Source organism: Balaenoptera ricei, chromosome 1 (assembly GCF_028023285.1).
Source record: "Balaenoptera ricei isolate mBalRic1 chromosome 1, mBalRic1.hap2, whole genome shotgun sequence".
NCBI lineage: Eukaryota > Metazoa > Chordata > Mammalia > Artiodactyla > Balaenopteridae > Balaenoptera > Balaenoptera ricei.
Window position 1 is genome coordinate 87,618,879 of NC_082639.1, and position 26,954 is coordinate 87,645,832.

The 26,954-nt window shown below is 39.2% G+C and overlaps 1 protein-coding gene across 2 annotated transcripts in view; it reads left to right on the forward strand.

Moving 5' to 3' along the window:
- Positions 1-12,817: 12,817 nt before the first annotated feature.
- PLPPR4 (phospholipid phosphatase related 4) overlaps positions 12,818-26,954 on the forward strand; it is a 37,346-nt gene continuing 23,209 nt past the window's right edge. Inside the window, exon 1 of one of the 2 annotated variants that reach the window (XM_059900407.1) lies at positions 12,818-13,000. In XM_059900407.1, the coding sequence (XP_059756390.1) occupies positions 12,923-13,000 (78 nt within the window). In that variant the 5' untranslated portion in view covers positions 12,818-12,922. The remainder of the gene's footprint in view (positions 13,001-26,954) is intronic. The other variant, XM_059900401.1, reaches the window with a different exon arrangement.

The window sequence follows — 26,954 nt, forward strand, 5'->3', positions numbered from 1 at the left end:
TCCTCCGTGAATTCACGTCCCTAGAATGTGACGTTGAAGAATCAAGCACTCGACATTGTAGTGGGGTAGGATGTTGTTTACAAACTCAGCCATAAGAGAGATGGGTGAGAATGGTATATGAAGAAAGAGTCATGGTCCATTCTGAAGACAGTAAAAGCAACCACATGGGCTCAGAGTAAACTCAGAAACTAAAATTGGGAGTCAGAATAAATGGAGTGAAACAAAATTTCGAAAGCTGTTGAATATCACGGGTCAGCAAAGTTTTCTGTAAGGGACATCAAGAGTCAATATTTTAGGTTTTGTGGGTGATATAATCTATGTCACAACTACTGAACTCTGCCACCTGAGCACCAAAGCAATCGCAGACAATACAGAAAGGAATGGGAGTGGTTGTGTCCTAGTGACACTAGAAAAGAAGGCTGGATTTGGTCTGTGAGCTGGTCAGTCACCAACCCTGCTCTGGAGAGACCAAGGACCCCACGGGGCTGATTTGTTGCTCAAAGGGTTCAGTCCACTGCCAACGCCAGAAGAGAGAGAATCACAAGCCTTACTTGGCTGTGGCATTTTGGATCCATCTGCTGCCACACCCTTGCCATCCACAGCCCAACTCGGATTAGCCTAAGGCTGCTGAGGTTCCCTCAGTGACTCGGAACACTGCACAGGCTACAGCAGCACCCCACTTTGGGATGACCAGGTTAGAATTCTCTTATTTTGCAAATGCTCATCCATTGTTCCTCAAAGCACCACACCATGTCAGGGTCAAGTCCAGAGGGGCTTCCCATCTTAGTTACATATCCCTCCGAAACTAGCCCTTCTTCGACAACTCTTGGGCCCTATTATTTTGGACCGGGGTCACTAAATCAGAAACTCTTTCCTTCCAGCGTGTTCCTCCTGTGAGTTTTCATGTCTCCTCCTGCCAGGAGACCTCTTGTTTAGGGCTACCCTAGGTCACCTGGAGAGTCTCCCTTAACTTTTATCCAGTAAAATAAGTGTCGGAGTCTGGGTCCCTTTCTTCCATAATGATCCTCACTTTTTATAAAACAGGTTCATCTCTCATCATACCATACCAAAGAAAACAGAAAAGCAGCTTTCCCAGCCACAAAACTTTGTGACATCCTTCTCTAAGGATGTTGGATCCTGTTTAATTTACATATGCCTATGCTAACCCTTTTAAAGCAAAGATCTGCTCCAAGGTGACTTCTCTCTTTGCCTGTAGAATAAACTAGCAGTTTGTCATCATAAAAAGAAAAGTTAGCCCTCTTTCAAAGAAGCTCTTAGTCAGGTGTGAGGTCATTTTCTTGGGATGCAAGAAGCTCTTTCTGGAAAATCGAGGCTTTCTAAATTGAATACAACTAAATTATCCAAAATGCAAATTAAAAGAACACTGCACATTTTGATTCTTTTAAATTGCCAGTACTCTACTTATCTTTATCCTGACGTCACCTCACAAGTGTTGGCTCATCGCACAACTTGCACAATTCACCAGCCAAAATTTGCCAACTTCAGTTAACCCCAGTGAGTTGTGTATGTGGACAAGTTACGTGTGGCCACAAGTAGTGAAGCTCCAGCGTCACTACGTAAGAGTGGTTCAGGGACACTCTTATCATCATCCCTTCCTACAAGTTATGCAGTGATGAATAACTTGTGTTGAGGCTTCCCTTGTAGTCCAGGGGTCCCCAACCCCCGGGCCGGGAACCAGTACCGGCCTAAGGCCTGTTAGGGACCGGGCCACACAGCAGGAGGTGAGCAGTGGGCGAGCGAGTGAAACTTCATCTGCCGCTCCCTATCGCTCCCTATCGCTCCCTATCACTCCCTATCGCTCCCTATCGCTCCCCATGGCTCCCCATCTCTTGCATTACCGCCTGAACCACCGCTCCCCTCCCCATCCGTGGAAAAATTGTCTTCCATGAAACCTGTCACTGGTGCCAAAAAAGTTGGGGACCGCTGTTGTAATCTATTGTGATACATTACAGGACGATGGCATGGTAGGACTGTAGCTTGACCTCAGTTAGTCACTGACTGCTAACACCTCATATTTTATTCCCAGAGAACAACTCTTACAATATCATTAGTATCATTCTTACAGAGAGTATATTACACAGAGGTTTTTGGTTATAGGTCATGGGAATTCAATGAAAAGTAACTTAGGCAAAAGTGGTTGGGGAGGGAGCTGGTTGCTGACTAATGTAACTGAATCTCCCAGAAGATTGTTTTGCAGCTGGTCTTGTGGGTAATTGAATTCAAGGACTCAAAACTCTCAGAAATCTCTCTGTATCTTTGATATCTTCTTCTCTCTTAATTCAGCCTGATTCTCTTCTACTATTGTAAGCCTTTCTTCACTTGGTCGAGGAAACATAACTACAGGCAGTTTGGGATTTAACACTTGTTCAGTCTTGGCACCAAAAAGGGAAGGGCATTCTTCACTCCTAACTCCACTTAGGAAACTCCTGGGAGAGTACTCTGATAGGCTTCCACTTGTTTTATGACCATCTCTGGACAAATCTCCATAGCCAGAGGATAGGGTATCATACATGATAGACCTCACTTCAGTTGTGTGCTCACACCATGACCAATATGGTGAATTCTGTGACAGTAAATGCCCCCATGCCTCACAACCACACATTAACTTGTGTTTGGTGATGTCCTATCTCAGAAGAAGGAGTGGGCTTAAACCAAAGCAGCACATGTTTCCTATGCCTGGAATATATAAAAGCTAAAAATTGGATAAGATAATATTTCACTAGATTACAAATCAGTGAGATAAAATTCCATGTAAAAAGGTGAGTCGAATCTGAGAATTCTAGAGTTTGAACGAGCACCATCTATACATCTGCAAAGACAGACAAGATCCTCTCCACACTTATGTGAAATCAAATTTGTATTAATTTTGCACGTCAAAATAAAGTCCAGCATGAATATGGTTATTTTTCAAATATCAATGAACAAATCTTATCAAAGGTGTAAGTAAAGGAGTAAAAGTTGCTTGAAATGTATAATTTTCATGTAGTCTATATATTACTATGAAATTAAACTGTAATCTGTTTCATTTTAAAGTTATGAGACATCTTCATTTTAAAAGCCTATCTTGCTTTAACTCTTTTCATAAGTGCTTCGAGTACATACTGCAAGAACAAAAGTGGTGTGAGTGGCAGCAAAGGTTCAAAACTTTTACACTTCTTTACATCATTTTACATTGCTTTACATTGCTCCCATGTCTGGGAAGATGTTTCCTTTCAGTAATTCCTTCTAAAATCATCTTGACTCCTGCCCTAATTTTTCTTATAATTGGTTATAAAACATAGCATGGTGACTATAGTTAATAGTATTGTATATTGCATATTTGAAATATTGCATATTTGAAAGTTGCCAAGGGAGGAGATCACAAAAGCACTCATCACAAGAAAAAACCCTGTAATTATGGATGTGTAATATTAACTAGACTTATTGTGGTGATCATTTCACAGTGTATACAAATATTAAATCATTATGTTATACATCTAAAACAAATATAATATTATATGTTAATTAGACCTCATTAAAAAGAAAACATAATGGTTATCATTATGACAGGCAAATGAAGAGGGCACATAGAGAAATCGTCGTTTAGTGTAACACATAAAATAGAAGTCCTAGCCCACAGAGAAGTCCAACAGCTAAGGAGACCAGGATAGGCCAGAGGATCTATGCAAGAACCACACAAGGGCACAGGTGCTCAGAGAAAGAAGAGGACAACTAGCGTATGGATTATGAAAGATGTTTGGAGTTGTTAGAGCTCGAAGACAAGCCTAAAAACCTTCCTAAGAGATGTGTCTCTTCGGTAGAATTGAGGAGAGTTTGATCTGCAATATTTAAGAGAGATCCCTGTTGGCTAGACACTGGGCAGAGAAGAGAGGAGGATGAAAATCTGCTGATTGGAGCACACTTCTTAGCAGCTACAGACAGATGCTCAACATCCTCTTTCTGACTAATTATTATACAAACTCTATGTGATCAATGAATAATTATGGAAGGATTGAGAGAACAGGAGTCACTCTGGACTAATTAAAATAAATTCTCTTTTGTGTGTGTCAGACTCCTTTCAAACTTCTTGTGAGACTTGTCAGTGTTCTCAAAGTGTTGGGAGAGAGAAGGAGAGAGAATGGGGGAGAGTGATTATTCCTATGGAATCATGACTCATAAAACCCTAAATTAATCTATAAGTGTGTACTCAGAATCTCTATGTTGTTCTAGGGCTGTGCTAGCCACCACAGGGGAGAGTAGATATTATAGAATTTATTTATTCAGTAAATATTCACTGAACTTTTGATATGTACAAAATACTATGCAGAAGGTTCAAGAGAAAAAAGTGAAGAAAAGAAAGGTGAGTTAGACATGCTCCATACTTCCAAGAAGCAAAATATCTTTGAGGAAAAATGAGACAATTAATGCAGAATATAACATGATCTACAAACAATGTCCAAGGAAAGTCTTAAAGGATCATAGACATGGGAAAGATTGAGGAAGCTTAATCAGGAAGTTGCTTTTTGTCTGCAAATTTTGAGGGTGGGAAAAGGAAGCACACATAAAAGACTTCAATGCAGGGGAATATGGTTTATGCAGTACCATGTAGGTTGGGGTATCTGGAGTGTACAGTTTGCATAGGGAAGAATGGGAGGTGAGACAAAAAGATTGGTGGAGGCCAGGCCAAGGAAGCCCTTAAATGCTAAGGTAGAGGCTGGAAAACCATGGAGCATTTTTGAGCAAATGAGTGGCATAATCAAAATTGTGCTTTAGGAGAATTATCCTGGTGCAAAAGTAAAGAACTGATTCAGAAAATGAAGAGCTGAATCCAAGGAAATTGGCCTGGAGGCTATTATAATGTCATAGAGATAATGAAGAATTGAACAAAATGGGGAGAGTAGAGGTGGAAGGGAAGGAGATGGATAGAAGAGAAATGGCAAGTGTCTCTCCCCCACTTCACTCCTACAGTTGGGAGTACAAGATTAGAATGTATCAGATAAAACAAAACAGTTCATAATCAAGGGCTAGAGTGTGCAGTGCAAAATAAGGACCACTGGTGTTCAGAGAGAGGTCATTGAAAGTTGGAGCAGCATGAATAAAATTCAGAAACGTGAGATGTTAATACATTTCAGGGGAGGGAAAGAGCCTATGAGGAGGCACAGGGACAGAATGAACGTGGTCCACGTATGGGTCAAACAAGCTCATCAGAGGAGAGGACACAGTCCGCAGAGGGGGAAACAAGGCTGTTTAGTGTGGTGGCCCCCAAGCTGTAAGCTTATTCAGCTTTCTGCTTTGTGGAGAACTGCTTGTCTCTTTCTTGGTATGCACTCCTGACGCTGCGGTATTGAGCGTAAAAAAGGAAAATGGCTTGCGGCCAGTTTCGTTCCAGGTGCCTGCTCTGGATCTAAGAGCCCCTGGTTGTTCCCCAGAAGAAGGACGTGCTGCCCTGAGGGGGAAGTCTGTATCTCCAAAGAACGGCCCATAAGGCATGCTGGCGCATAGATAGTGGCGCATAGATAGTGGCGCATAGATAGTGGCGACAGAATTATGTGAAAATACAAGGTTTACTGATTTATTGCCTAATATTCGTTCCGTACTAAACCTATATATACATTCATGCTCTTTGAATAAACTTGCCTTGCAACCATCAGTTGTCTTGGCCCTTCTGACCCCATACTGGTGCTTTTCAGTTCCTTACCCCTCACCGCCAGGAACTTCTAGCTTTCTGCAGCTGGTCTGCGGCAGTTTAGCCGAGACAAGGAAGGTCTACTGGGGCACTTATCCAGAGGAGTGTGGTCTGGCAGAAGATCTTGGAGGTCACAGCCGACTTTTATAGGAAACCAGACATTAATTGATGCTAGTGGAAATAGGTAAGAGATGAATATGAAAGACCAAAATTTCATTGGAAGTTCAAAAGTGTTTTGAGACTATAGGGGATAAAAGGCATGAATAAATCCAAGATGATGGTAAGATTTTTAGACTGAGTGGTTGGATCTATCTTATACTTTAATTAGTTGCTGCTTGTTACATACCAGTAAGATGGTGGAGAACCATTTGCAATGTGTGACACTGAAAGAACTGGAAGAGCCAATTTATGTTCATGTGTATTTCTCAACCTTTTCACACATGAAATTTTGTATTAATAGAGCATACCAGGGTAAACTAAAAGGAAATTGAGGGCAGCTATATAAAACTTGGTGGAAAATTAATTACATTTTATAGTATGTAAGCATGAAGACACATCAAGTTTTAGGGAAATAATTTAAATATAAAATTTCCAAATAAAATCTATTCAATTTTTTAATGAGAAACTCGAGTTATTTCCATAAGATGATTTTGTACAAGGAAAGGCTGCATTTTCTGATCAAAATTTTAAATTTTGGGTACTTAACTTCTTGATAGTCATCATTGAAGAGAAACTTTGCACAAGTAGCTAATAAGAATCTAAAATCATTTCTTTGCAATCACTGAAAATATAGCAACCCCTGAAATGACAATATATTGAAAAACTCCAACAGCTCTGCTTTCATTGACAAAAGTAACCTTTAATTTTTTTGTGATAACTTGGATGTTTTAAAATGCAGTTAAATATTTTTATGTCAACTGTTTCAAAACAAAAATGATGCTCTTATTTGCAGAATATGCATGTATTTGGGGGCAGTTGTTATGCAGCTATCTGGGGCACCCCATAGAAGACACACTGGTAACCCGTGGACAAAGTTAACAGATCTAAGACAAAGGTACTAGCCACTGACTTCAGCTGTATACATGAAGAGACTGCTGGTTCTTTCCACTCTCTCATCACCCCCAACATGCCACACCCGAGGCCATGCCAGTAGACATGCTCTGCAGCTGACTGTCCACGTGTGTGTTTAGTGGTTCCGTGCTCTGCTCAGTGGGTTTCCAGGTGGTGGGGCTCCTTCTTGGCTCTGTTCAGTGCACTGGGGTGGAGCATCAAGTTCTGATGCTTCTCTTCTGGTTTTCTCGATTGCAGCCCTCTGGGCATGCTGTCAGAGGATGCGCCACCACCCAGGATGCTCCCAGGCTGCTCGCAACCAGAAGCAACCTGCACTGATGTTCTTGCACAGATCCTGCCATGCCCCTGAAGAGATACATTTTTTGTGGGACAGTTGTAATCCATCCCCAACACATTAATATGCCAATACACACCCACAGCAAAGCTCTGTAATGCAATTGTGCTTTGTTCCTTGAGTCACTGCTATGGGATTTCTTGGGATAGCCACTACTGCCAGAACAAGGACATATTCTGTGGAATGACATTCACTAGAATTGTGCAAATCACCTTCGACCATGCCCTGATAGTGAATCACAGGGGACCATGATGGGCCAGTCATTGATAGTAAACATAAGATTTGATTGAAAAGTATCTCCTGTATCTCCTGCCAGAGAATACTGTTAGGGGTTTTTTGGTTTTGTTTTTGTTTTAGGTCTTAAGTTAATCTTTTAGCAAATGAATGTCTTGTGATCTCTTCATATTAGTTAGGGGTTTTGGGTCACAGAAGTGGACTCTGGCTATATTAATGAAAGAATGAGAGAGGGAGAGAGGAAGAGAGACAGAGACAGAGAGAAGAATTTATTTGAAAGGATATGGGATGTGCCAAGAAACAAACAAAACAAAAAAGGAGAAAAGCCAGACTTCTGAAAGGAAGGAAACAAGGGCAGTTTGAGAATTGAAAGACCAACATTAATTGCTGTTCTCGAGGGCTGAATACCTTCATTACAGGCAGAGCCCTGACTGTGGGGAGTGGGATGGTCCATCAGGAAAATTCAAGAAATTGACCCAAGAAGAAGGAACAATGGATCTTAGACAAACAGAAATAACAGATGTCCGCTTCACCATTTTAACTCCAATTTTCCATGAGGAAACTGAGTCCCTGAGGTAAAATGTTCTTCTCCACAGCCTCACAGTTAGTTAATGATGAGGCCAGAAATGTAACATCATTTTACCATCTTCTGGAACTTTCCTCATTCCAGTACTTTTCCTCCTTCACACATCTGCATATTCAGTTCTTTTAAAACTCTCTCTCTTAGAAAAATGAAATAAAAGCTTACATTGTCTTCTCGAAATGCTATGAAGTGAGCTGATTTCTGGGAAACGCATTACTAAATTAAATACACCTTTTTATGATCTTAAAGATAAATGTCAGACAAATATCCTGAGGATGAATAGTTGCCGGGAAGCTGAAGAAGAGTTTGCATTTGGCTGTGGGCAACCAAAACCAATACATAGGAAAGCTACTTCTTTCTTATCTCAGGAGTTTGACAGTGTTAATGATGATGTCAAATGCATTTTCAGGCATATTTTTTCCAGGTTATTTGCGCTGTGAAGTACTCTTGTGAAATGTCAGTGCTGTTTTTTCAGTGGGTGCCGTTTTTCATTTGAATGCACTGGAACAGGATTTCCACGGAAAATATTCAAGTTCTGTGGGGCACATTAAATTGTTTTTAATGCCACTATTATTATGAGGACGTGCAGCTAGCATACGTGAAGCAACATTCCACATACAAGTTCTGTCCTTGGCCTAAAGGTGGATTTACATGGTGAAGGTGGGATGGAGCATATTTTTTACTTCAGGAATGTCCTCTAGGAGCCTCGATGCCATAAGTGGCTTGAATGTCAACTCCTCCCAAGGTCTTCCTTGGCCACCATACTTAAGTTTCTCATGGTAATTACCAGTGCATCTGAATGGTTTCTTCAGTAGTATATATCACAAGATGTAATTATATGTTTGTTAAGAGAGGCAGTATGTGCAGCCTTTAAGATCACAAAGCTGTAGCAACCCACTGGGTTCAAAACCTCAGCTCCACTGATTATAGTAATTATACTTGTTGCACTTGCATAATCATAACTAACCTCTCCAACTCTCAGTTTCTTTTACTGAAGACATATGACACCGTGGTACCCATTTTTAAGGATGTTGTGAGAATTAAATGAGGTAACGTGTGAAAAGCATTTTTAACAGTGCCTTGTCCGCAGTGAGCATCATGTGTTTTCTATTGCTATGACTAGTGTATTATCTGTGTCTCTCCCCTCTCCACCTGTATTCGAATGTGAGCTCTGTGAAGGCAGGTACCATATCTATTTTCTCCTGTGAGTATCCAGAAAGGAAAATGCCTCTTGCATAGTGGGGGAATCAATCAATATTTGTAGGCTGAATGGATGAACGTATGAATGGATGGACCAATTTGACAATTTACCAACTGCTTTCACATATATTGTCACATTTGAGCTACAGAACATTGCTGTCAGTTGGTACCAGTACTTTTCTCATTTTATACATTAGGAAACAGAAGCTGAGAGCTATTAAGTGACTTGCTGAAGAGAAGATTTCAAACATAACAAATCAGGTTTTCTGACTCCAAATCTCATTCTCCTTTTGTTCAACTATTTATTTATTTATTTATTTATTTATTTATTTATCTATTTATTTTCCATCTCTGAATCTTGTCTAGAAGATTTTTCTATAAAGTAAGGAAACAATTTGCCCTGTTTACTGCATCGTTTTGAGCATCAAAAGTGTAAGTAGGTAAAACGCATCAACTGTTACCCCAATGTAAGGCATTATTACTGTCTTTAGCATTTAAGGTATTGCATAAAGTAGCTTGATTGTTTTTTGAAATGATTTTAGGTGGGAAAGAGAACGTTTTAAAAGAAGGAAAGAAGAAGGAAAGAGAATCTGGGCAAGGGAGGGATAAAGAATTTGCAATAACGATTGGTTTTGAATTTGGAAGCATTCCCTGATCCCTGACCATGTGGTCAGGTCAAGCTGGTCAAACTACCTAGAGAGGAAAAGAGAGTACCTTTCTTATGTCTCAATACTTTCTTGAAGTTTGAGGTGTGGTCAGCATGCATCTCTGATATTTTATCACATATTCAGCTCCTGGTCAATGAAATTAAGGAGCTATAGTTTCAGCCTTATGTTTCACCTTCCCTTCATATATAAATGCTGAGTTTCCAGGATGATAAATTCAGGAATGTTCTAACTTGTTTTTCACATCTACCAAGAACTGTAAATTCTGTTTGGATACTAAGAAAATGGAAGAAAACAACACTCACACACAGTAAGTTTGGTAGTAGTGAGAAGTATAGCTGATCGATAACATGATAATAAACAGAATCAACTAACAATTCTTGAACATTTAGCATGTGGAAGAAGCTATGTTACATGATTTTATATGCATCATGTAATTTAACTGAGTCATTCATTTCTTTAACAAATATTTACTGAACATCTGTTATTTGCCAGGAACAGCTCCAGTAGCCAGACACATAATGATAATGAAATGCTTGACCTTATAGAGTTTACATTCTAGTGGGAGAGGAAGGCAATGAAAAAATTGGCCAATAAATACTTTATAAACTATCAGATAGTTATAAGTTCTATGAAGAAAAAGAAAATAATGTGTAAGAGTAGAGTAATGGAGGCCTGGGGTGATTAATGCTTAGGTGGAGCGAGTGGTCAAAGAAACCTTCCCTGAGGAGTTTAAACTCCAGCAAAGGTATGAATGGAGCCAGAGCTTAAACCATGTGATGTTGGCAGAACAGCGTTCCTGGACAAAGGAACAGTAAGTGTAAAGTCCCTGAGGCAGTACAAAGCTAGAGTGGGACTGCCAGACCAATAAGGCACAAAGCAATGTGAATGAAGTCCATGAATCAGGCAGGGTTCTTGGGTAGGGCTTTGAGGAAGAGGTGGGGAGTTTGGATTTTCTCCTGAATGTAATGGAAAGCTCTTGGAGGGTTTGGGCAGAATGACACAATTAGAGTTACTTGTTAAAATATCATTCTGGCTACTGTATAAGGAGTGGTTTGTAGGTTATAGGGGTAGCAAGGGTGGAAGCTGGTAGAACACTTAGGAGCCTATTGTGCCAGTACAGGAAGGAGATGGTGGTAAGTGTGGAGGGTGAAGGTTGGAGGCCAGTAGTCAGCTTTGGAAGATGGCATAATTCTCTCCTGATTACCTAAATTCTCTGAGTGAAATAAAAGTTGAAGTCATTAGCTGAAAATATCAAGATTTGAAGAGACTGGAGAAGGTATGAGTTAGTTCTCAGAGAGTGAGAATGTGAACAGACTATGGATAAATTACTAGGATTGTGAGGTAGTGGGGACTATTTGAAGTTTGTGGTCATGAGTCGAATGTGACACAAGACCACATGGTCGTGTGTTCTTCTCCATCCACCTTCAGTTATTCTGGTAAAGGCAGAGAACTGGGTTTAACTGGGGCTGGGATTTTGCCAGGTGAGTGTGGTGAACAAGGAGTGGGAACTGAGAGATTATACTGCTGGACTCTGAAACCTAAGCCTGGTAGAAGGTGAGGGCATGAGGTAGGTGGTAGTGGCAGTGGTAGATCAGAAATGTGCACATTGGTAGATCAGATTGTCCCGATGCTGCCAAAGGTCTACTGGAGTATGCAATGGACTGAGTATTTGTTTCCCCTCAAAATTCATATGTTGAAACCCTAACCTCCAAAGTGATGGTATTTGGAGGTGGGGGTCTTTGACAGGTAATTAGATTTAGATGAGGTCATGAGGGTGGTGCCCTCATGATGGGATTAGTGCCCTCATAAGAAGAGACCAGAAAAGTAGTTTTCTTTTTCCTCCATGTGAGCATATAGCCAAAAAGGGAGTCCTCACCACAACCTGACCACACTGGCACCCTGAACTGGGACTTCCAGCTTCCAGAATGGTGAGGAACAAATGTCTGTTTTTTTCGCTACCCAGTCTATGTGTTTGTTTATTTGTTTGTTTGATAGAAGGCCAAGCTAAGGCTAGCAATTGAAGAAGTGAGTCGAAAAGTGAGGTAGGAATTGGCCCTCAGATGCTAGAAGTGGAGACACTGAAGATATTGGAAATGACCAGGGGCATGTTATCATGCAAGTGGGTTACCTTAATTAGTATAATACAACGTTTTATATTTTCTGGGTTTTTTCTCCTCTGTATCCTTGGACTCTTCTGGGTTGCCAAAATAATCACAAAGTTGAGACAAGCCAAGGACATCACCAAAAGGTGAAGGACTTAATTTGGATTCTTAATGTCTGAGAAGTGCCTACTTTCACGGTTATGACTGTAGTACTGACGTGGTTCCGGGGGTGTGATGATGAGGTAACAGCACACCCTGGCTTTTGGGCTCAATGAGGATGCCCACACATCCGCCTCCATTAATGTCTCACCATTCCCAGACAGGCAATAGTGAATGTTTACCAGCAGATGAGTCGGCATATCCTAGGGAACCAGGGAGTCTCCTAGGCAGAGAGTCCTCAGTCGGGGAAGTCGTTCTTGGATAGCAGCCAGCTCTCAAAGAGTTCCCACCACGGCCTACTTTTCAGTATGCGATCCAAGTTTTAATTTCGCGCAGATAGAGGTCGGTTTTCGCGCTGTGGGCCAGTGCGCAAGATCCCGGCTTCTGCTCTCCAGCAATCCCGAAGTTAGAGTTCCTAGAGGGATCCAGGAGGCTTCCTGGGGAGGGGCGTGGGTGCCTCGTCTCCTCAGCCTCGCCGCTGCAGAATCCAGGGGTGCGTCCCTCTTTTCCGATTCTTGACGTCAAGCCCCGACCGCCGCGAAGCCTCGCCAGCGCGGTGGAGAGCAGAGGGAGGGGGGCGGGGAGGGGAAGCCATTGCAGCAACAGCTTGGAGGAAGGAGCTGGACGTCTCCGCCGAGAAAAACCGGGGGTGGGAGCCAGAGTAGGGGAGGCAGAGGACCTGCTGTCTCTAGGAGCCGCTGGGTTGCTGCAAAGAGGGGCGGGGAGAGGCGGGGGCTCTGCCTGCACCGCGCTGGCTCCAGCGGTGCCCGCGGGGAATGTGACATCAGCGGCGCCGGGCGCTTGCCGCTGGAGGAGGCATTTCGCCTCGGCTGCGCTGTGCACACCTCGCCCCGGGGAAAACGCAGACCCGGGCAGGCGGCAGGGATGTCGGCGAAGGAGAGGCCAAAGGGCAAAGTGATCAAGGACAGCGTGACCCTCCTGCCCTGCTTTTATTTCGTGGAGGTGAGTTGGCCCAGCGCCTTGGCATAATGCAGAGCCTCCGGGTGACTCCGGAGCCAGTTCGGGTCCCGGACGGTGTTGGAGGCGCGGAGCCCGTGCCTGGGTGCGCGCTGCTGCCCCTAAATGCCCCACGCTCCCCCTTCCCCCAGGTTTCTCGGGCGCTCCCCCGAGTGTGCCTGTGAGTGCCCGCCAGCCAGGGGTGATTAGCACTAGCGATGCCACTGCCAGGTGGCCTGCAGACGGGGGATACCTGTGTGAGTGAGCGTGGGTCTAGTTCCCTGGCCCTCCTGGACCGCCTGGGTGCGCAGCGTCGTCCGTGGCCCAGAGGGGCCATGATACCGATATTTCGGGATTTGTGTCCTCAACCTGCGACTACGTATCTAGAACTCCGTGAGCTTTCTATAGGAATTCAAATACACACAGCCATGCCCGGGGGTGTATGGGGGCTGGGGATGTTTACATAGGATTAGGAATATTGATTGCTTTATTACACACACAAAAAAACCCCAAAAGCCCTACCCCTATTAAAATTACTACGGTGCTCACATCAGCTTCTAAAATTGGGTCCACATCTCTAGGCATCAATCGGTTGGTCCTTTTCCATGGTTAACAAAAATTATATGCATATACACAAATAGATGTATATGTATACATATGTATATGTATGTATGTATAATATTTTTAAAATAAGTGACATCATCTGATTTTACATGATTTGTACGTGTGCATTTATTCGGTGCTGAGCAGTATTACAGATAAGCAGTTAACATGCAGATGTATTCATAAATGAACCGCTAACTTACCAAAATGCAGCATTTAAGAAGGAAAAATTTATGGGAGGGTTATAAAGATTGACAGGTACAGTGATTCCATGCACTGTGGTCCTTTGCATTAGGAAGACATTTTTAAGCAAGAGATTTATTAAATCATAGGTAGAGAAGAGATGTATTGGATAGGTTTAGTGAAATCATATGGTTTTAAGCATAAAACTATATTCTGTGTAATTAGAGCCTGGATTGCATAGAGAATTATAAGACAGTTGCTGAATTATAAATATCCTTCCTTGGCTGTCTTTTCAGCCAAATATGGAGGTTTAGCATTTCCAAGTACTAGCTAGTAGATAGTAGATTCTGTATTTGATGATTGTGAGGCTTATCTGTGTTGAGGGATAGTCACTGTCTTGAAACTTGGGAGAAGAGACATTGTCAGATTGTTTTTACAGATAGCAGTATATGTGCAAGTTTCTCTTAGGTCTCACAAATTTTAAAAATGGTTTCAGTGTTAAGAAACATGTACGTGATTTGCATAAGTCTCAGAGAAATGATGGGTGACTCCTTCATCCATGACCCATAGAAAAGAAGGAAAAAAATTGACCTGTTTATTTAAAGTAATTAATTGATTCATTTTTTTTTTGCCCTTCCTCTTTTCACAAGGGATTTTGAGGCCATGGTTTAGATAATTTTGTTGAAAGCTAACGAAGAGTTTTATCGAGAAAAAAAATGTGGGCACAGAAGATTCCATGGTGAAAGGGGTAAAGGAATAGAGAGATAGGATCCCTGCCTTGAAGTTAAATCCTGTCAGGCCTCTTATCGCATTGCTAATCCACTGTGGTTTTGTCCAAAAGCACTTTGATTCACGTCTGGATCTATTACATCTGTCTAGGAGACATCAGTTAATTCCTGGCTTCTGCCTCCAGGACGGAGCACCTGAGGTCAGCTAGAAGCTGACCACATTTGGATTGCAGCTGTATGGCTTCGAGGAAAATACTTTCATGAAAGAGGACGCAAACCAGAGAATTAAGGATGTGCCTTAAAAGAATCTATGTGTGCACTTTTGAGGTACCTTTAACAGGAGTACATTATTTTTAATCTAAAATTTTAAAAGTGAAAATGCCTCATAATGCATTTGAAATGTGTCTGTAGGAGCAAACATCTCACAAATGTTAATTCTTTTCCATGAGTGGAAATAGCCCAAAATCATTACCTTCACTTTGACCCATTCAGATACCCTCTACAAATTCCTTAGCAGGGCAAGCTATAGAACAATTACTTGAGGACAGTTCATGGAGTTTCAATGCGCATTTATGACATTATGTCTTGGGGGTAACAGATTTCAAAGGGAGAGCCACGAAATTGGATTGCAAATGATCTCTCTGAAACTTAAATGCATGATGAACCACTAAAGAGCCTCCAGAAAATGGGGGAAGACATTAGTACCCCAATTATTTAAGGGGTTGACAGAATGCACTACTGAACTCCTTTGGATAGACTCATTTTGAGGCCAGTGAGAATGAGCTTTGTAGCTGCTTTGGAGGATGAATAAATATAGCATGAATTAACATGTCAGTAAAGTGCTCTAGGGTAATGGCACTTTGCTTCCAACATAGTTTCCCCAGACCTTTGTAATTAAAATGGAAAAGTGAAACATGAGTGAATCTTTCATCACATATCAGCCCAAAGAACATATTTCAAGCCTTTTCTGTTACTTCAGACAATAATTTAAGGAACAAAAAGAGGCAAAAAGGACCAGAATTTGAGGAGAAAATAGGACCTAAGAATTAAGTTAGGCTCCTCCCATATACCATACAAAAATAAATTCTGGACAGACCAATGATATAGATTTTTAAGAAACAGTTAAAAAACTAAATAATAATAATAACATAGAAGTATATTTTTAGATTTTACAGTGAGAAAGGCCTTTCTTAACATATTACCAAAGTCAGAAATAATACAGGAAAAGACTAACACATCTTTCTACCATCCCAAATAAAGTTTCTCTGTAACAGAAGATGCTCTAAAGAAAGTTTAGAGAAGAAAACAGTCTCTGGGTCTCAAGTCAGTGACAACATGGACAGTTTAAACTTTGCCTTTCTTCAAGCAGTTCAGGCTGTTTCAAATTGCTATTCATGATAGGCATGAAATATGAAGAAACTAACTAGGAAACTGAGGAGCAACTTTCATTCCAACCAGAGGAGGCTAAAATCAAGTTAGACTGAATTATGGCAGAAAAACCTGGGCCTTACAGACAGATTGACCCGGTTCAAATACCACCTATGCCACATACTACTTGGATAATTCTGGCCAAGTTACTTCTCTCATCCTCAGTTTCTACATATGTAATAGAAATTATATGAAGTAATATAAATATATGTATTCATATATGATAGAAATTATAGTAACTATATATCTTAGACTATATTACGAGGTTAAAGCATGAAAGATACCATATATCATACCTGAGCTAGAGTAGGCACTCAGGATGTATCAGTTTCTTTTGCATGGTGTCAGGGTATAGAGATTATATCCTATATATATGCCAAGGTGTTCAGTCACTAAAATCAAGTAATCATGTCTCAGCTGACCACCAGACTTGATGTTAAACAAACGTTAAGTTAATGGATAGAGCTAATTTTTTCTTACATCTTTGGTTTATGCTGCCAATTGTTTATGCTGATAAAGGGGTTTATGGTTGACAGTAATTAAATATATCAATATTACATGGTGATTTGAAAACACACCGTGATTTCCAAGATGGTACCTCACTTTATGAACAAGTTTGACAATTCAGTTTTGCGTTGTTCGATGTGGGAAAAGAAAAGTCAAATTATGAAAGGAACTCTCAAACAAGCATATCCAAAGCTTTATCAGGTTGAACAGAAAGCAAGTTAAAAGGAACATTCCACTGAAGAAAAGGTTTCTCTTGCCTTTAAAGTTCCAAAACACTCTCCAAGTGATGGCTGTATCACTTACAGTGCAATTGCACCCGGCAGCACGCCTAGAATTAGTAAAAGGTCTTTCAGCTTACTAACCCAATATTATACGTGAGAAGGCTGGTTGTCTGTGTGCCTAATGCATTTCCTTTATGCCAAGCGTTACAATGGTGCCACCTGTGCTCAAACTCACAGTTTCATTCTCATTAGTCATCCTGTTGCAAGATATGGGTTCACATTGACTCAGTATGTAATACAAACAAATGATGAATTACTCTTTAAACCAAAAAGATACAAGTTCTTAATAAATAAATGGGAAAAAGATTCTTCTCGTTTAAACATTCTGCTTTATGGCATACATTTTTATTACTAATCTAATGTTTACTTTATGGAGGTAAACGAGCAGTGTTTGACCTATATGCAAAGTATTTTTATAGAGCTATAGATGCAGATAGTTTGAAATTTCTTGTTTTTCATACACACACACACGCGCATGCACACACACACACACACATACAGACATGCACAAACACAGAGGGAGTAAGAATAGCCTCTCTCCACTGAGTGTAAAATAACTGTACCTGAAGTATTACAGATTCAAAATATTTTAAACATGACAGACTTGAAATTATACAGAAAGTTTTCACTAATTTGAATATTGTACTTAACAATGGATATGTTTCAGGATTTTGTTCATGCAGGTTAATTACTACAGTTTAGGGTCAGTAAACTAGACATTGTGTTCAGGAGTAAAAGCCATCATTTCTCTCTTACCATCCTGCCTGAAGAAGTTCAAAAAGCCTTTGTTTTAGCAAAGATACCCTGGTTAGTTCAGTCTGAACGTCATGCCTAGACATTATGGTGTCTTGACAGACCTTAATATGTTTTTTATTTTTTTCCCACTGGAAAGTGTCCACTGTACCTTTTTTTTTTTTTTTTTAATATTTATTTATTTGTTTGGTTGGTTGCACCAGGTCTTAGTTGTGGCATGCGAACTCTTAGCTGCGGCATGTGGGATCTAGTTCCCTGACCAGGGATCGAACTTGGGCCCCCTGCACTGGGAGCACGGAGTCTTAACCACTGTGCCACCAGGAAAGTCCCCACTGTATCTTAATTGTAGCAAACATTAATTCGCAAGATTTCTGTTTTAGCTCAAGATCTATGTGAAAATTATGTAACTCATATGATCTTGCTGGGAAATATAGCTAGCTGATTTCCTTTTACATAAACTTTAGCATCAGTAGGAAGCACAAAATGACAACATTTCTGCATTGCACGTACCAAAATAGTAGCTGCAGGTTTTTTCCCTTTTCTAGATGGCATAGATAGTCCCCTCAAAGAAGTAGTCCAAACCCACCAACAGAGATGAGCTGACAAATCTTTCCTCCTCTTTTAGGGTCACGATGTGCAAAGTCCTTTGGTGAAAAACAAAAATGAAGTACAGACGATAATAGAGTCCTAAGTTTCAGAGAGACTAAATGAGGACATTTCCACAAATACCGAGACCAAGTATTGAACATAGAACCCGCCGTTAGGGAATTCTATACTATTCCTAGGCTCCCCCACTACCTTACTGTGTCTTCATGGACAAATCACTCATAGCAATCTTTGTCCTACTTTCCTCTAGTAGGAAAAAAATGGGTGCCTTCTACCATTCTCAAAGGGATATTAATAATAATGATAACAATAATAACAAGGAATAGTCAATTTCAAGCCTCCTTTATATGACAGACCCTGTATACATTATCTTTAATCCTGAGAACTGGATTATTGTATTAAGGTAATATCGAGAAGGCATTATTATCCTTATTTTTTTAAATCAGCAAATTGTAACTCAAAGAGCTAAATATCTTTCTGGGGACACAGCAATTAAGCGAAGGAGCCACGATTTGCGTGCTTGTCCATCTCCATCTCCTCCTGCATTACCATTCCCCCCACTCCACCTCACACATGACTCTAATGATAATGTTAAACTTAATGAGGGAGTGGGATGGGGAGACCTGTCTCTGCTGCGACTTGGCTAGCTTTGTGGTATCTGAAGGCATGTATGTGGAAGATGCTTGTTGAGGTTCTTTCTGTCTGAGTTGCGGAATAGAGTTTTCTCTTCATTCAGCTACTGAACTTGGCTTTGTTAATGCTATCTCTCACCTAGAGTAACTGATTTAATTCTGATATGGCTGTGTAGATGGAACAATGACTGTCTACCTAAAAAGCTGCTTCCTTTGGGAAAGCACAGATGGTACCCATGAGGCTTCTGCAGAGGAAGACTGAACACGGAACTCCGGGTAGAGTGAGAGGGAAGAGTTGGAACTGAAATAAAATTTAGAAAAGTAGACTGTGTATGTCTATGAGAATGACAGAGCGTGGAGGAAAGAATTCCTAAGAGAACAGAAACAGAGAGAGGCCAGGCCAAGGAGGATTAGGAGAAAAAGCATGAGAAAAATAGAAGATAGGGGTGAAGGGCATGTGAGGGTAATGGGCATCTGTGAGCAAGCCATGGAGATTCCTTTAGGCACTGGAGTTGTCTTAAGTTAGCTTGTTAAATAAAAAGCATTTAGGGCCCAGTTGTTACTGTTTACTTTAGGAATGTGTTACAAATATTATCACAAGGATTTCCTCCCAGTATGTGTATACATAACAGGCTATTTCTCATGCAAGCTCTCAACAACAACAACAAAAAGTGAGGAAATGTCTTATTACAGAATTGTCTAATAAAATCATATACTCCCAGAACATTTGGTTTGATTCTCCTATCACAACATTCGTTTGATTCTCCTATCACAAATGAGAAAACTGTGGCTTGAAAAGGTTAACTGAGTTACCTAAAAACACACTATGGTTAATATCAGACAAGAATAGAGCCTGTCTCCCGACTTCTAGTGCTCGTTTCTAATTATACTATTTGTAGAATTTCTTACATTAGAGGGTTTCCCCCTGGATTATAACACAATACAGGTCATTCTAATTCTACACGTGAACAAATTGTGCCGGCTGTTTGAAAGTTCCATCTAAGTACCTTTATGTATTTCATAATACCACATTGCATTAAACATGTTAAAGCAATTACAAATGGATCCTCTGCTTTTCTAAATTGTTAGGCTCTTTGAAAAGCATGGTTACAGCTAAAAATCATAAAATTGGAAGTGATATTTTTCTTTCTCACTGCCCAATTGTCTACCTATAATTTCACAATTACTTCTCTGGACAAGAGGTCTCTGACAGACAGTAAAGGAAAGTGGAAACATTGGAAGGAGTGAGGATACAATTAACAACATCAGTAACAAAATAACTGAATTTTCTTTTACAGTTTAATGTAATTTTTTCATATACATTGATTCATTTGATCCTGAGGAGTAGATATTAACTCTGTTTTACAAATTAAGGAGGAGTAGATATTAACTGAGGAGTAGATATTAACTCTGTTTTACAAATTAAGTAACTGAGACTCATGAAGGTCCAAGATCTTGCCTAAATCCCAAGCAGTGCTCTTCTCCCCTGTGGGCCACGAGGAGAAAAATGTTTGTATTTAAACTGTGAAATGTCTAATTATGTATCTCTCAGCTTTCTTTGGTTTCTTCTAGAATTAATTAGCTGAGACATGTACTTCCAGATTACTATGGAATGGAGTCATTTCCTCCCAGTGAAGTGGATTTTGGAATGTGAAAGCCAAGGACAGAAATGCTAATTTTGACACAATTAGTGTTGAGTTGTTTTTCTGTCAGTAATTAGGCACTGAATCAATTGCCTCTTAGGTCCATCACTGTTTAGCTGTTTTTAACACAAAACATTTACGTTAATCAACATAAAGGAGGATAATTGCTTTCTTATTTGCTATCATAAGATGGCTTCTGTACATTCTTCTAAAACTGACATGAGACCATTGAGGTATAAGTTAAAGAGAAGGGGAAATACAGGTATTTAAAATCAATGTGTGTTCAGGAAAAGGAAAACAAGGTATCAGTACATTTAGTGGACTGTTGTTGGGGAGTGAGAATCATGGAAATATGTGTGGATATGTTGTCTACAACTTAATGTCCTCACCAAAGCCTGTGCTGTAGGATTGCCTTAGCGGTAAAACCGCCATTTAATAAAGTTCTAATCATGCTTCAGAAACTGGGCCTTCATGGATAGTCTAAAAGAGAACAATCTTATATTAAATACACTCCAAACAGGGGTGCCAAAGTAAAATACCAGGGTGTATTCTGTTTGTACTTCCATGAAAATTCATTTAGTCATTGAATAAATATTAATTTATTGCTTATTATGTACCTTTTGGTTAAATTAATGGAAATAATATGGAATCATTACTGGCATACTTCCTAATCTATAGTAGGATTTCAATGAAGTTTGCCTGAATGGATGGAGTAAAACAAGACTGACAGTTATAAACATAAATTTTTCCTTAACTTTTCTTAGCCAGTGGAGACATTTTTATCCATAAAATAAGTGGTGATGAAGGTTAAGATTAAATCAATCTCCGAGGTCTGTGAGCCTCATTTCTTAATAATATTTATGCTCATTTTATGATCTAGAGCATACCTATGGATTAGTTGAGATTTGAGACTTCAAAGAGAGGCATCACTTAAACAAAGGACTTATAGTTTTAATTTTCATAGAAAATTATTTTAGTTACATAACGTATACATGCCAGTGAAGACAATTTTTTTTGTGGCTATGGTGGAACAAACGATAACATTTTTTTTTTAGTAATAAAATGTGCTTCTTTGTCAGATATAGTTGTATCCCATATTATATTGTATTTGTTTTATATATTTGTTCATGACTTTTTGATGTATCTCACAATGAAACATAGTACAATTATACTTAATTTAATCACAGCCTTAAGTTGTTGGAAAATAAAAGTTCTTAATATCCCACATTAAGAGCCCCTCTTCAATATCTCCTATATTCATCAATCCCTTTCACAGATACATTCAAGTAAATAAGGTCTTAAGCCGCCTTGGAAAACCATTAGTCTTGAAGGTGGGCTCATAATGTGCATTTAAGTATGATCTAAGTATGTAGGAGACAAGCTTGGAAAAAGAGAGTGATTCATGATACATTGTTAAGTTCTCATCTCTGAAAGTAGATTAGAAATTCTTCTCTGGATAATCTATGGATCAAATGAAATATATCAGGCACATAGTATACACTCAATAAATGTTTGTTAGATAAACTAATTATTACATAAGAGAAAATATAAACTTTTACGGTGCTTAAATAAAATGGTTTAAGGATAAACTTGATACCTGAATTTAGTAAACAACTCAAAAAAAGTAACTTAAAAATATTGATGTCTTTAATTCACTAATTTATGTGTATGTAAGATTATCACATTAGATCTCAAAATAAATTTGTTCCTCTTATTCCATATCTCAAATACAGAATTTTTGGTTAATTTCATTTCTCTGGCATTATTACAATGACAATATTTTTTTTCCTTAACTCCTATTTTGTTTGGTATTAAGAAATATATGTTGGACCCCAAAGGTACTATGTATTCTTTTATAAGACTGTTCAGGTCAAAATATATTTGCTTTTTCTAAATAAATAAAGTAATCCCACTAATAGTGAAAATAGTGAAAGTTGTCAGGTGACATTCACAGTATATAAAGAAAGTGTACATTATATTATTTTCTGCTATTTCTCAATGCCTTTGGGAAGGTAAGGTCAGTGTTAAAAATTTTTAGCAAGAGGTAGTAGGTATAATGACTATAAACGTGAACTCAGGTTTCTTGAGTTTATAATCTAGCTAATAAACTGTATGATCTTTCACAAACCATGTAATTTTTCCATGTTTCAGTTGCTTCTTCTGTAAGATGGGGATAATAATAGTACCTTTATCAAAGGGGTATTGTGGAGATTGGATGAGTTCAGAAATGTAAAAGTATGAACTTTAAATGGTACCTGGCAAATATTAGTAGCATTAAATTGTGATTCGTACCCATGTTTTTAAAAGACAGGTATATGTTCTAAGGGTAAAGAAATTACAGCTGTAAGGAAAGATTTCAAAGCAATTACTTTTAAGAATTGAAATACAAGTCCCCAGCCTCAGGTCTTAGTCTCTAATTAGGTGTAAAGAACAAAATGCTTTCCAAGACAATACACATAGTACTTGTGTCTAATTATGTAAGAGGAGCAAATCAGGACCTGAGGTTAAAGCTGGGACTACAGAGCTTACTACTCCAAGCCTAGTGCTAGATCAATATTCAGGTAATAAAACAACCACATACCATTATTTTAAACTTTACTGTTAGATCATTGAGTGATTGTAATTAGTCTTTTTAGAGCTGTAAAGATGTAATTTATATTTGGGCATAAAGACATAGAACACATTTTTCCCATTAAACCTAACATATATGTTAGATCTGTTCTCTCTTCCCTATTAATTACCATTGCTATTTGGAGGACTCAGTTTGAGCTTTTTGTGTTCTTTAATGTTAAAAAAAATTATTAGAATTCTAGAAATTCACAGTAGGCGCATTTTCTATGGTAGAAGTAAACAAGGATCTTTTAACTTGGGGTTTTTCTTTCATCATGTTAACTACACTATGAGAACTGCGTAAACAGTTCTGTTCAAATCATCATCCATACATGCATTAATTTGGTACCTTGAGGGTACCCAGTATGTCAGGTCCTGCCTAATATAAGGCCCTGGGGATAGAGAAGTGAAAGAGACAATTTCTCTGTTCCCAAGGGTCTTTTCATTGAATAAGAGAGAAAGGTGAAGGTACAACTGTCATCCCATATGACAGCTGCTATGACAGAGGCATTCATCGGGCCATCTCTGTGCAGTTAGAGAAAGCGATCCAAAGGAAACACGACAGGAAAGCATCTGGAGCTTGAAATGTGCCCAATTCCTGATATTTTATATTAGAAGTCATTCCCTAGGGAAAACAGAAGTGAAGATGAAAGCAGACCACATCCAAGATATAATTAAAGTTTCTTGAGATATTACCAAAAAAATTAAAATAACATTGGAGAAAACTGCACGGGAAAGAACATTCAAGACCTTGGAATATCATAAAATTAAGAACATGATTTGAAAGTGCCTGCCACCCCTTCGCTCTTGGGGCCATTAAACCCCTTGTACACATGGCTATCTCTCACTTCTGTCCTTTAAATTGGCATTTCCACTGAAGCCTGGGGCTATTTTTTCCTGAAAAGCACCAGACTAGTGCCAGATGGCAATGGTGAAATGTACCAAAGTAGCAGCAGGGTGTAGTGGGACTCATGCTTCCAGGAATTTAACAGATCAGGTTCCAATTGCTGTAAGCCAGGCATGCTGTTTACCTTATCTGGAGCAGGGTCTTCATGTTAAAATGTATCTTAAAATTCCCAGGGAGGTTGTGAGTATTAAATTAGATAATTTATGGGGAAATGTCTAAATAAAAAGTCAATAAATGTTCTTTTCTTTTTATGTAAGAGGAGGTGTTCAATAAATTCTTTCAGTAACAAAGTGAAACGACCTCTAGAAAGGATAGATATTAGATTCGCACAAAAGAAGCAATTTTCATAGGAAAATTTAATAGGAAATCCTCAGAGAAACTGTTTAATAAGAGTATTTAAGAGTTAAGAGCGAGGGAGACTTTTTTCAAACTGCGCGCACCCCCTGCAAGCCCTCTTTCCATTTGGGAATTGCAACCATTGTAGCAATGTCGAGAGGGAAACCGTTTTGAGACCCGTGAGCAAAGCAGTTTAGAGCATGTTTCCTGGACTTAGGCAGCTGGGTAGGAATCTGGGTGCTCCCAATCGCCAGCTTTGTGGCCACTGGCCAATTTATGCGACCTATCTCTGTCTCAGTTTTCTCATGTGTAAACTACGGATAACAATAGACGGTTTATAAGGTGTAGATTGAATGCAGCAATCTATTATATAACTTAGCGCTGTCTCTGGCACCTAAGTCCTCAACACTTTCTATGTATGATTAAGAAATTGTCCATGTTTTCTGTTTATTTAATAGTAATGTCCTGATTTCTCTCAATTAAATTCAGCAAATATTTTCTGGACACCCAAAATTTTCAAAGCACTCTGAATTACAAAGGCCTCACTTTGCAGTATCAGATCTTAAGAGAAGGGCTGGTAATATACAGATAACTACAATTCAAGGCAGACTAACAGGGTCTTACAATAAAGATATATATGGAGTCCATGAGGCAGAATCTTCAGTTCTGAATGGAGAGCATGGGGAAGGTTTCAGGGAGAAAAAATTATGTGATCTTACCTTTTATGAGGACAGTTTTTATGGGAAACAAAAGTGAAAATGTAAAGCAGAGACTAGACATGTCTGTTTGGAACATCAGTGTAATGGGAACATAGGTGTTCATGGGTTGAGAGAGTGGAGAGGAGGTAAAGAGCAAAATTAAACAAGAAAGGCAGATTGAAGTTATAATACAAAAGATCATGCATAATATGAAAGGTCATTCTAGGAAATTTGTACTTTATTTTGTAATTAGTGGGGCACTATTAAAGGCATGATTAGATGTGAATTCTAGAAAAACTAGCCTGGAAGCATTGTGGAAGATGAAACAAATTGTAGAGAGAATAGTGGTAAAAAATCTAATACATTATATATGGTAATGAGACTGTCAAAGAAATGTGAGGAATGTTTTTTACATCATGAGAGCACATGGAGAATTCTAGAACTAAATGGCAATGTAAAAAACCCCTCATTTCACTGATGACAAGTAAGACCCAGGAAGGTTAAGTGACTTGCTCCAAATCCCAGAAGCTAGTGGAATAAATGAGGGGAGAAACTGGATTTTGCTGGTTCTGAGGCCAGTGCTGATTTTCCTCAATTACACTGCCCTGTTTTAATTGGTATCTATGCATGTCATATAAGCCACATCCATTCTATTTGTGAAAACTAGATTTTTAGACCTTGAATAATGTAATAGACTCATTCTGACCTACTCTTAATGACCCTACAGTGTTAGTGTGCTTTTTATAACCTATATAGTTAACCTAAATATGCTACAATTATGGTGAAGTAGTTTTATAAAGCACAAAGCCCTGTACTATATTATCAGTTATTATTATTGTTCATGTTTAAAGGAAACATTTATCTGTATTAGCTACAAGGCACAAATGCTAAGGAATGTCATTAAAGATTGTACTGTAGGAAATGGAAAATTTTATCATCACTGTGTGTGTTGACCTATGACAACATGCTTATCAGCCACCAGCTTTAATAAAATTACTTTGATCTGCTAATATTTCTTCCTGTTTTAATTTCATTTGAATATAATGCATTTATGTTTTAAAGTTCACATTTTATATGACTTGGGGATACTTATCAGAATTGATTCCAAGCCTCCCATTTAAAATTTGTTATTAATATAAAAAACATTCTTTTTCTCTTAGGTTATCTCTTGCATATGAGTAGTATGAAGATACACAATTATATTCTTTGGTTCTTGTGACATTTGTCATATCAAAACCAAGTTAATTTAACTTTGAAGTTTCCTGTGCAAGTGTTGTTCTTCAAAAGTAAAGGTGATATTATTTAAATCATCATACGTCAATGATGTTATTTAAATCATCATGTATCAATGACTCTCAACCTGCAGCCTTGGACTCTCTTTAGCCCAAGATTGGCATCTTAATCTCTTTTTGACATTTTGGTAACTAAGAGGCATCTCAGTTTTCCTATTTCCAAAACAAAACCTTAGATTCCTCCTACTGAAGCTTCTCCCAGCCTTCCCCATCCCAGTAAATGACACCCCCAGCCCAAATGCTCAAGCCCCAAATCGTTGAAATCAACCTTTACTGGTTTTTCTTCAATATCCAACTCATCAAGAAGTCCGGTCTTTTTCTCTCCAAAGTTATATCCAGAATCTGCAAACTTCTCTACATCCTAGTAAAACCTGCCATCATCTCTTGCCTGGATTACTGCAATTGCCAAGCATCCACTAGCAGGTAAACTCCACGAGTGCAGGGAGTTTTCTCTATTTTGTTTACCATTATATTCTTCACCCTTAGGGCAGTGCCTAGCACATACCAGGCACTAGTTAAGTATTTGTTCGGTTTTGAAGAGCCTTCTAATTTTTACCCTGCTTCTATCTTTGACCCATCACAATCATTCTCAACCCAACTGCCAGAGTGATCTTTGTAAAATATATTTCAAGTCTTACTGCACCTCTGCTTAAACTCTCCAAAGTTACTTCCAAACGTACTTTGAATGAATAAAACACTAATTCTGCCATGGCCTTCAATTCTCTGCAAAGTCTGGTCCCAAATCCATCTCTC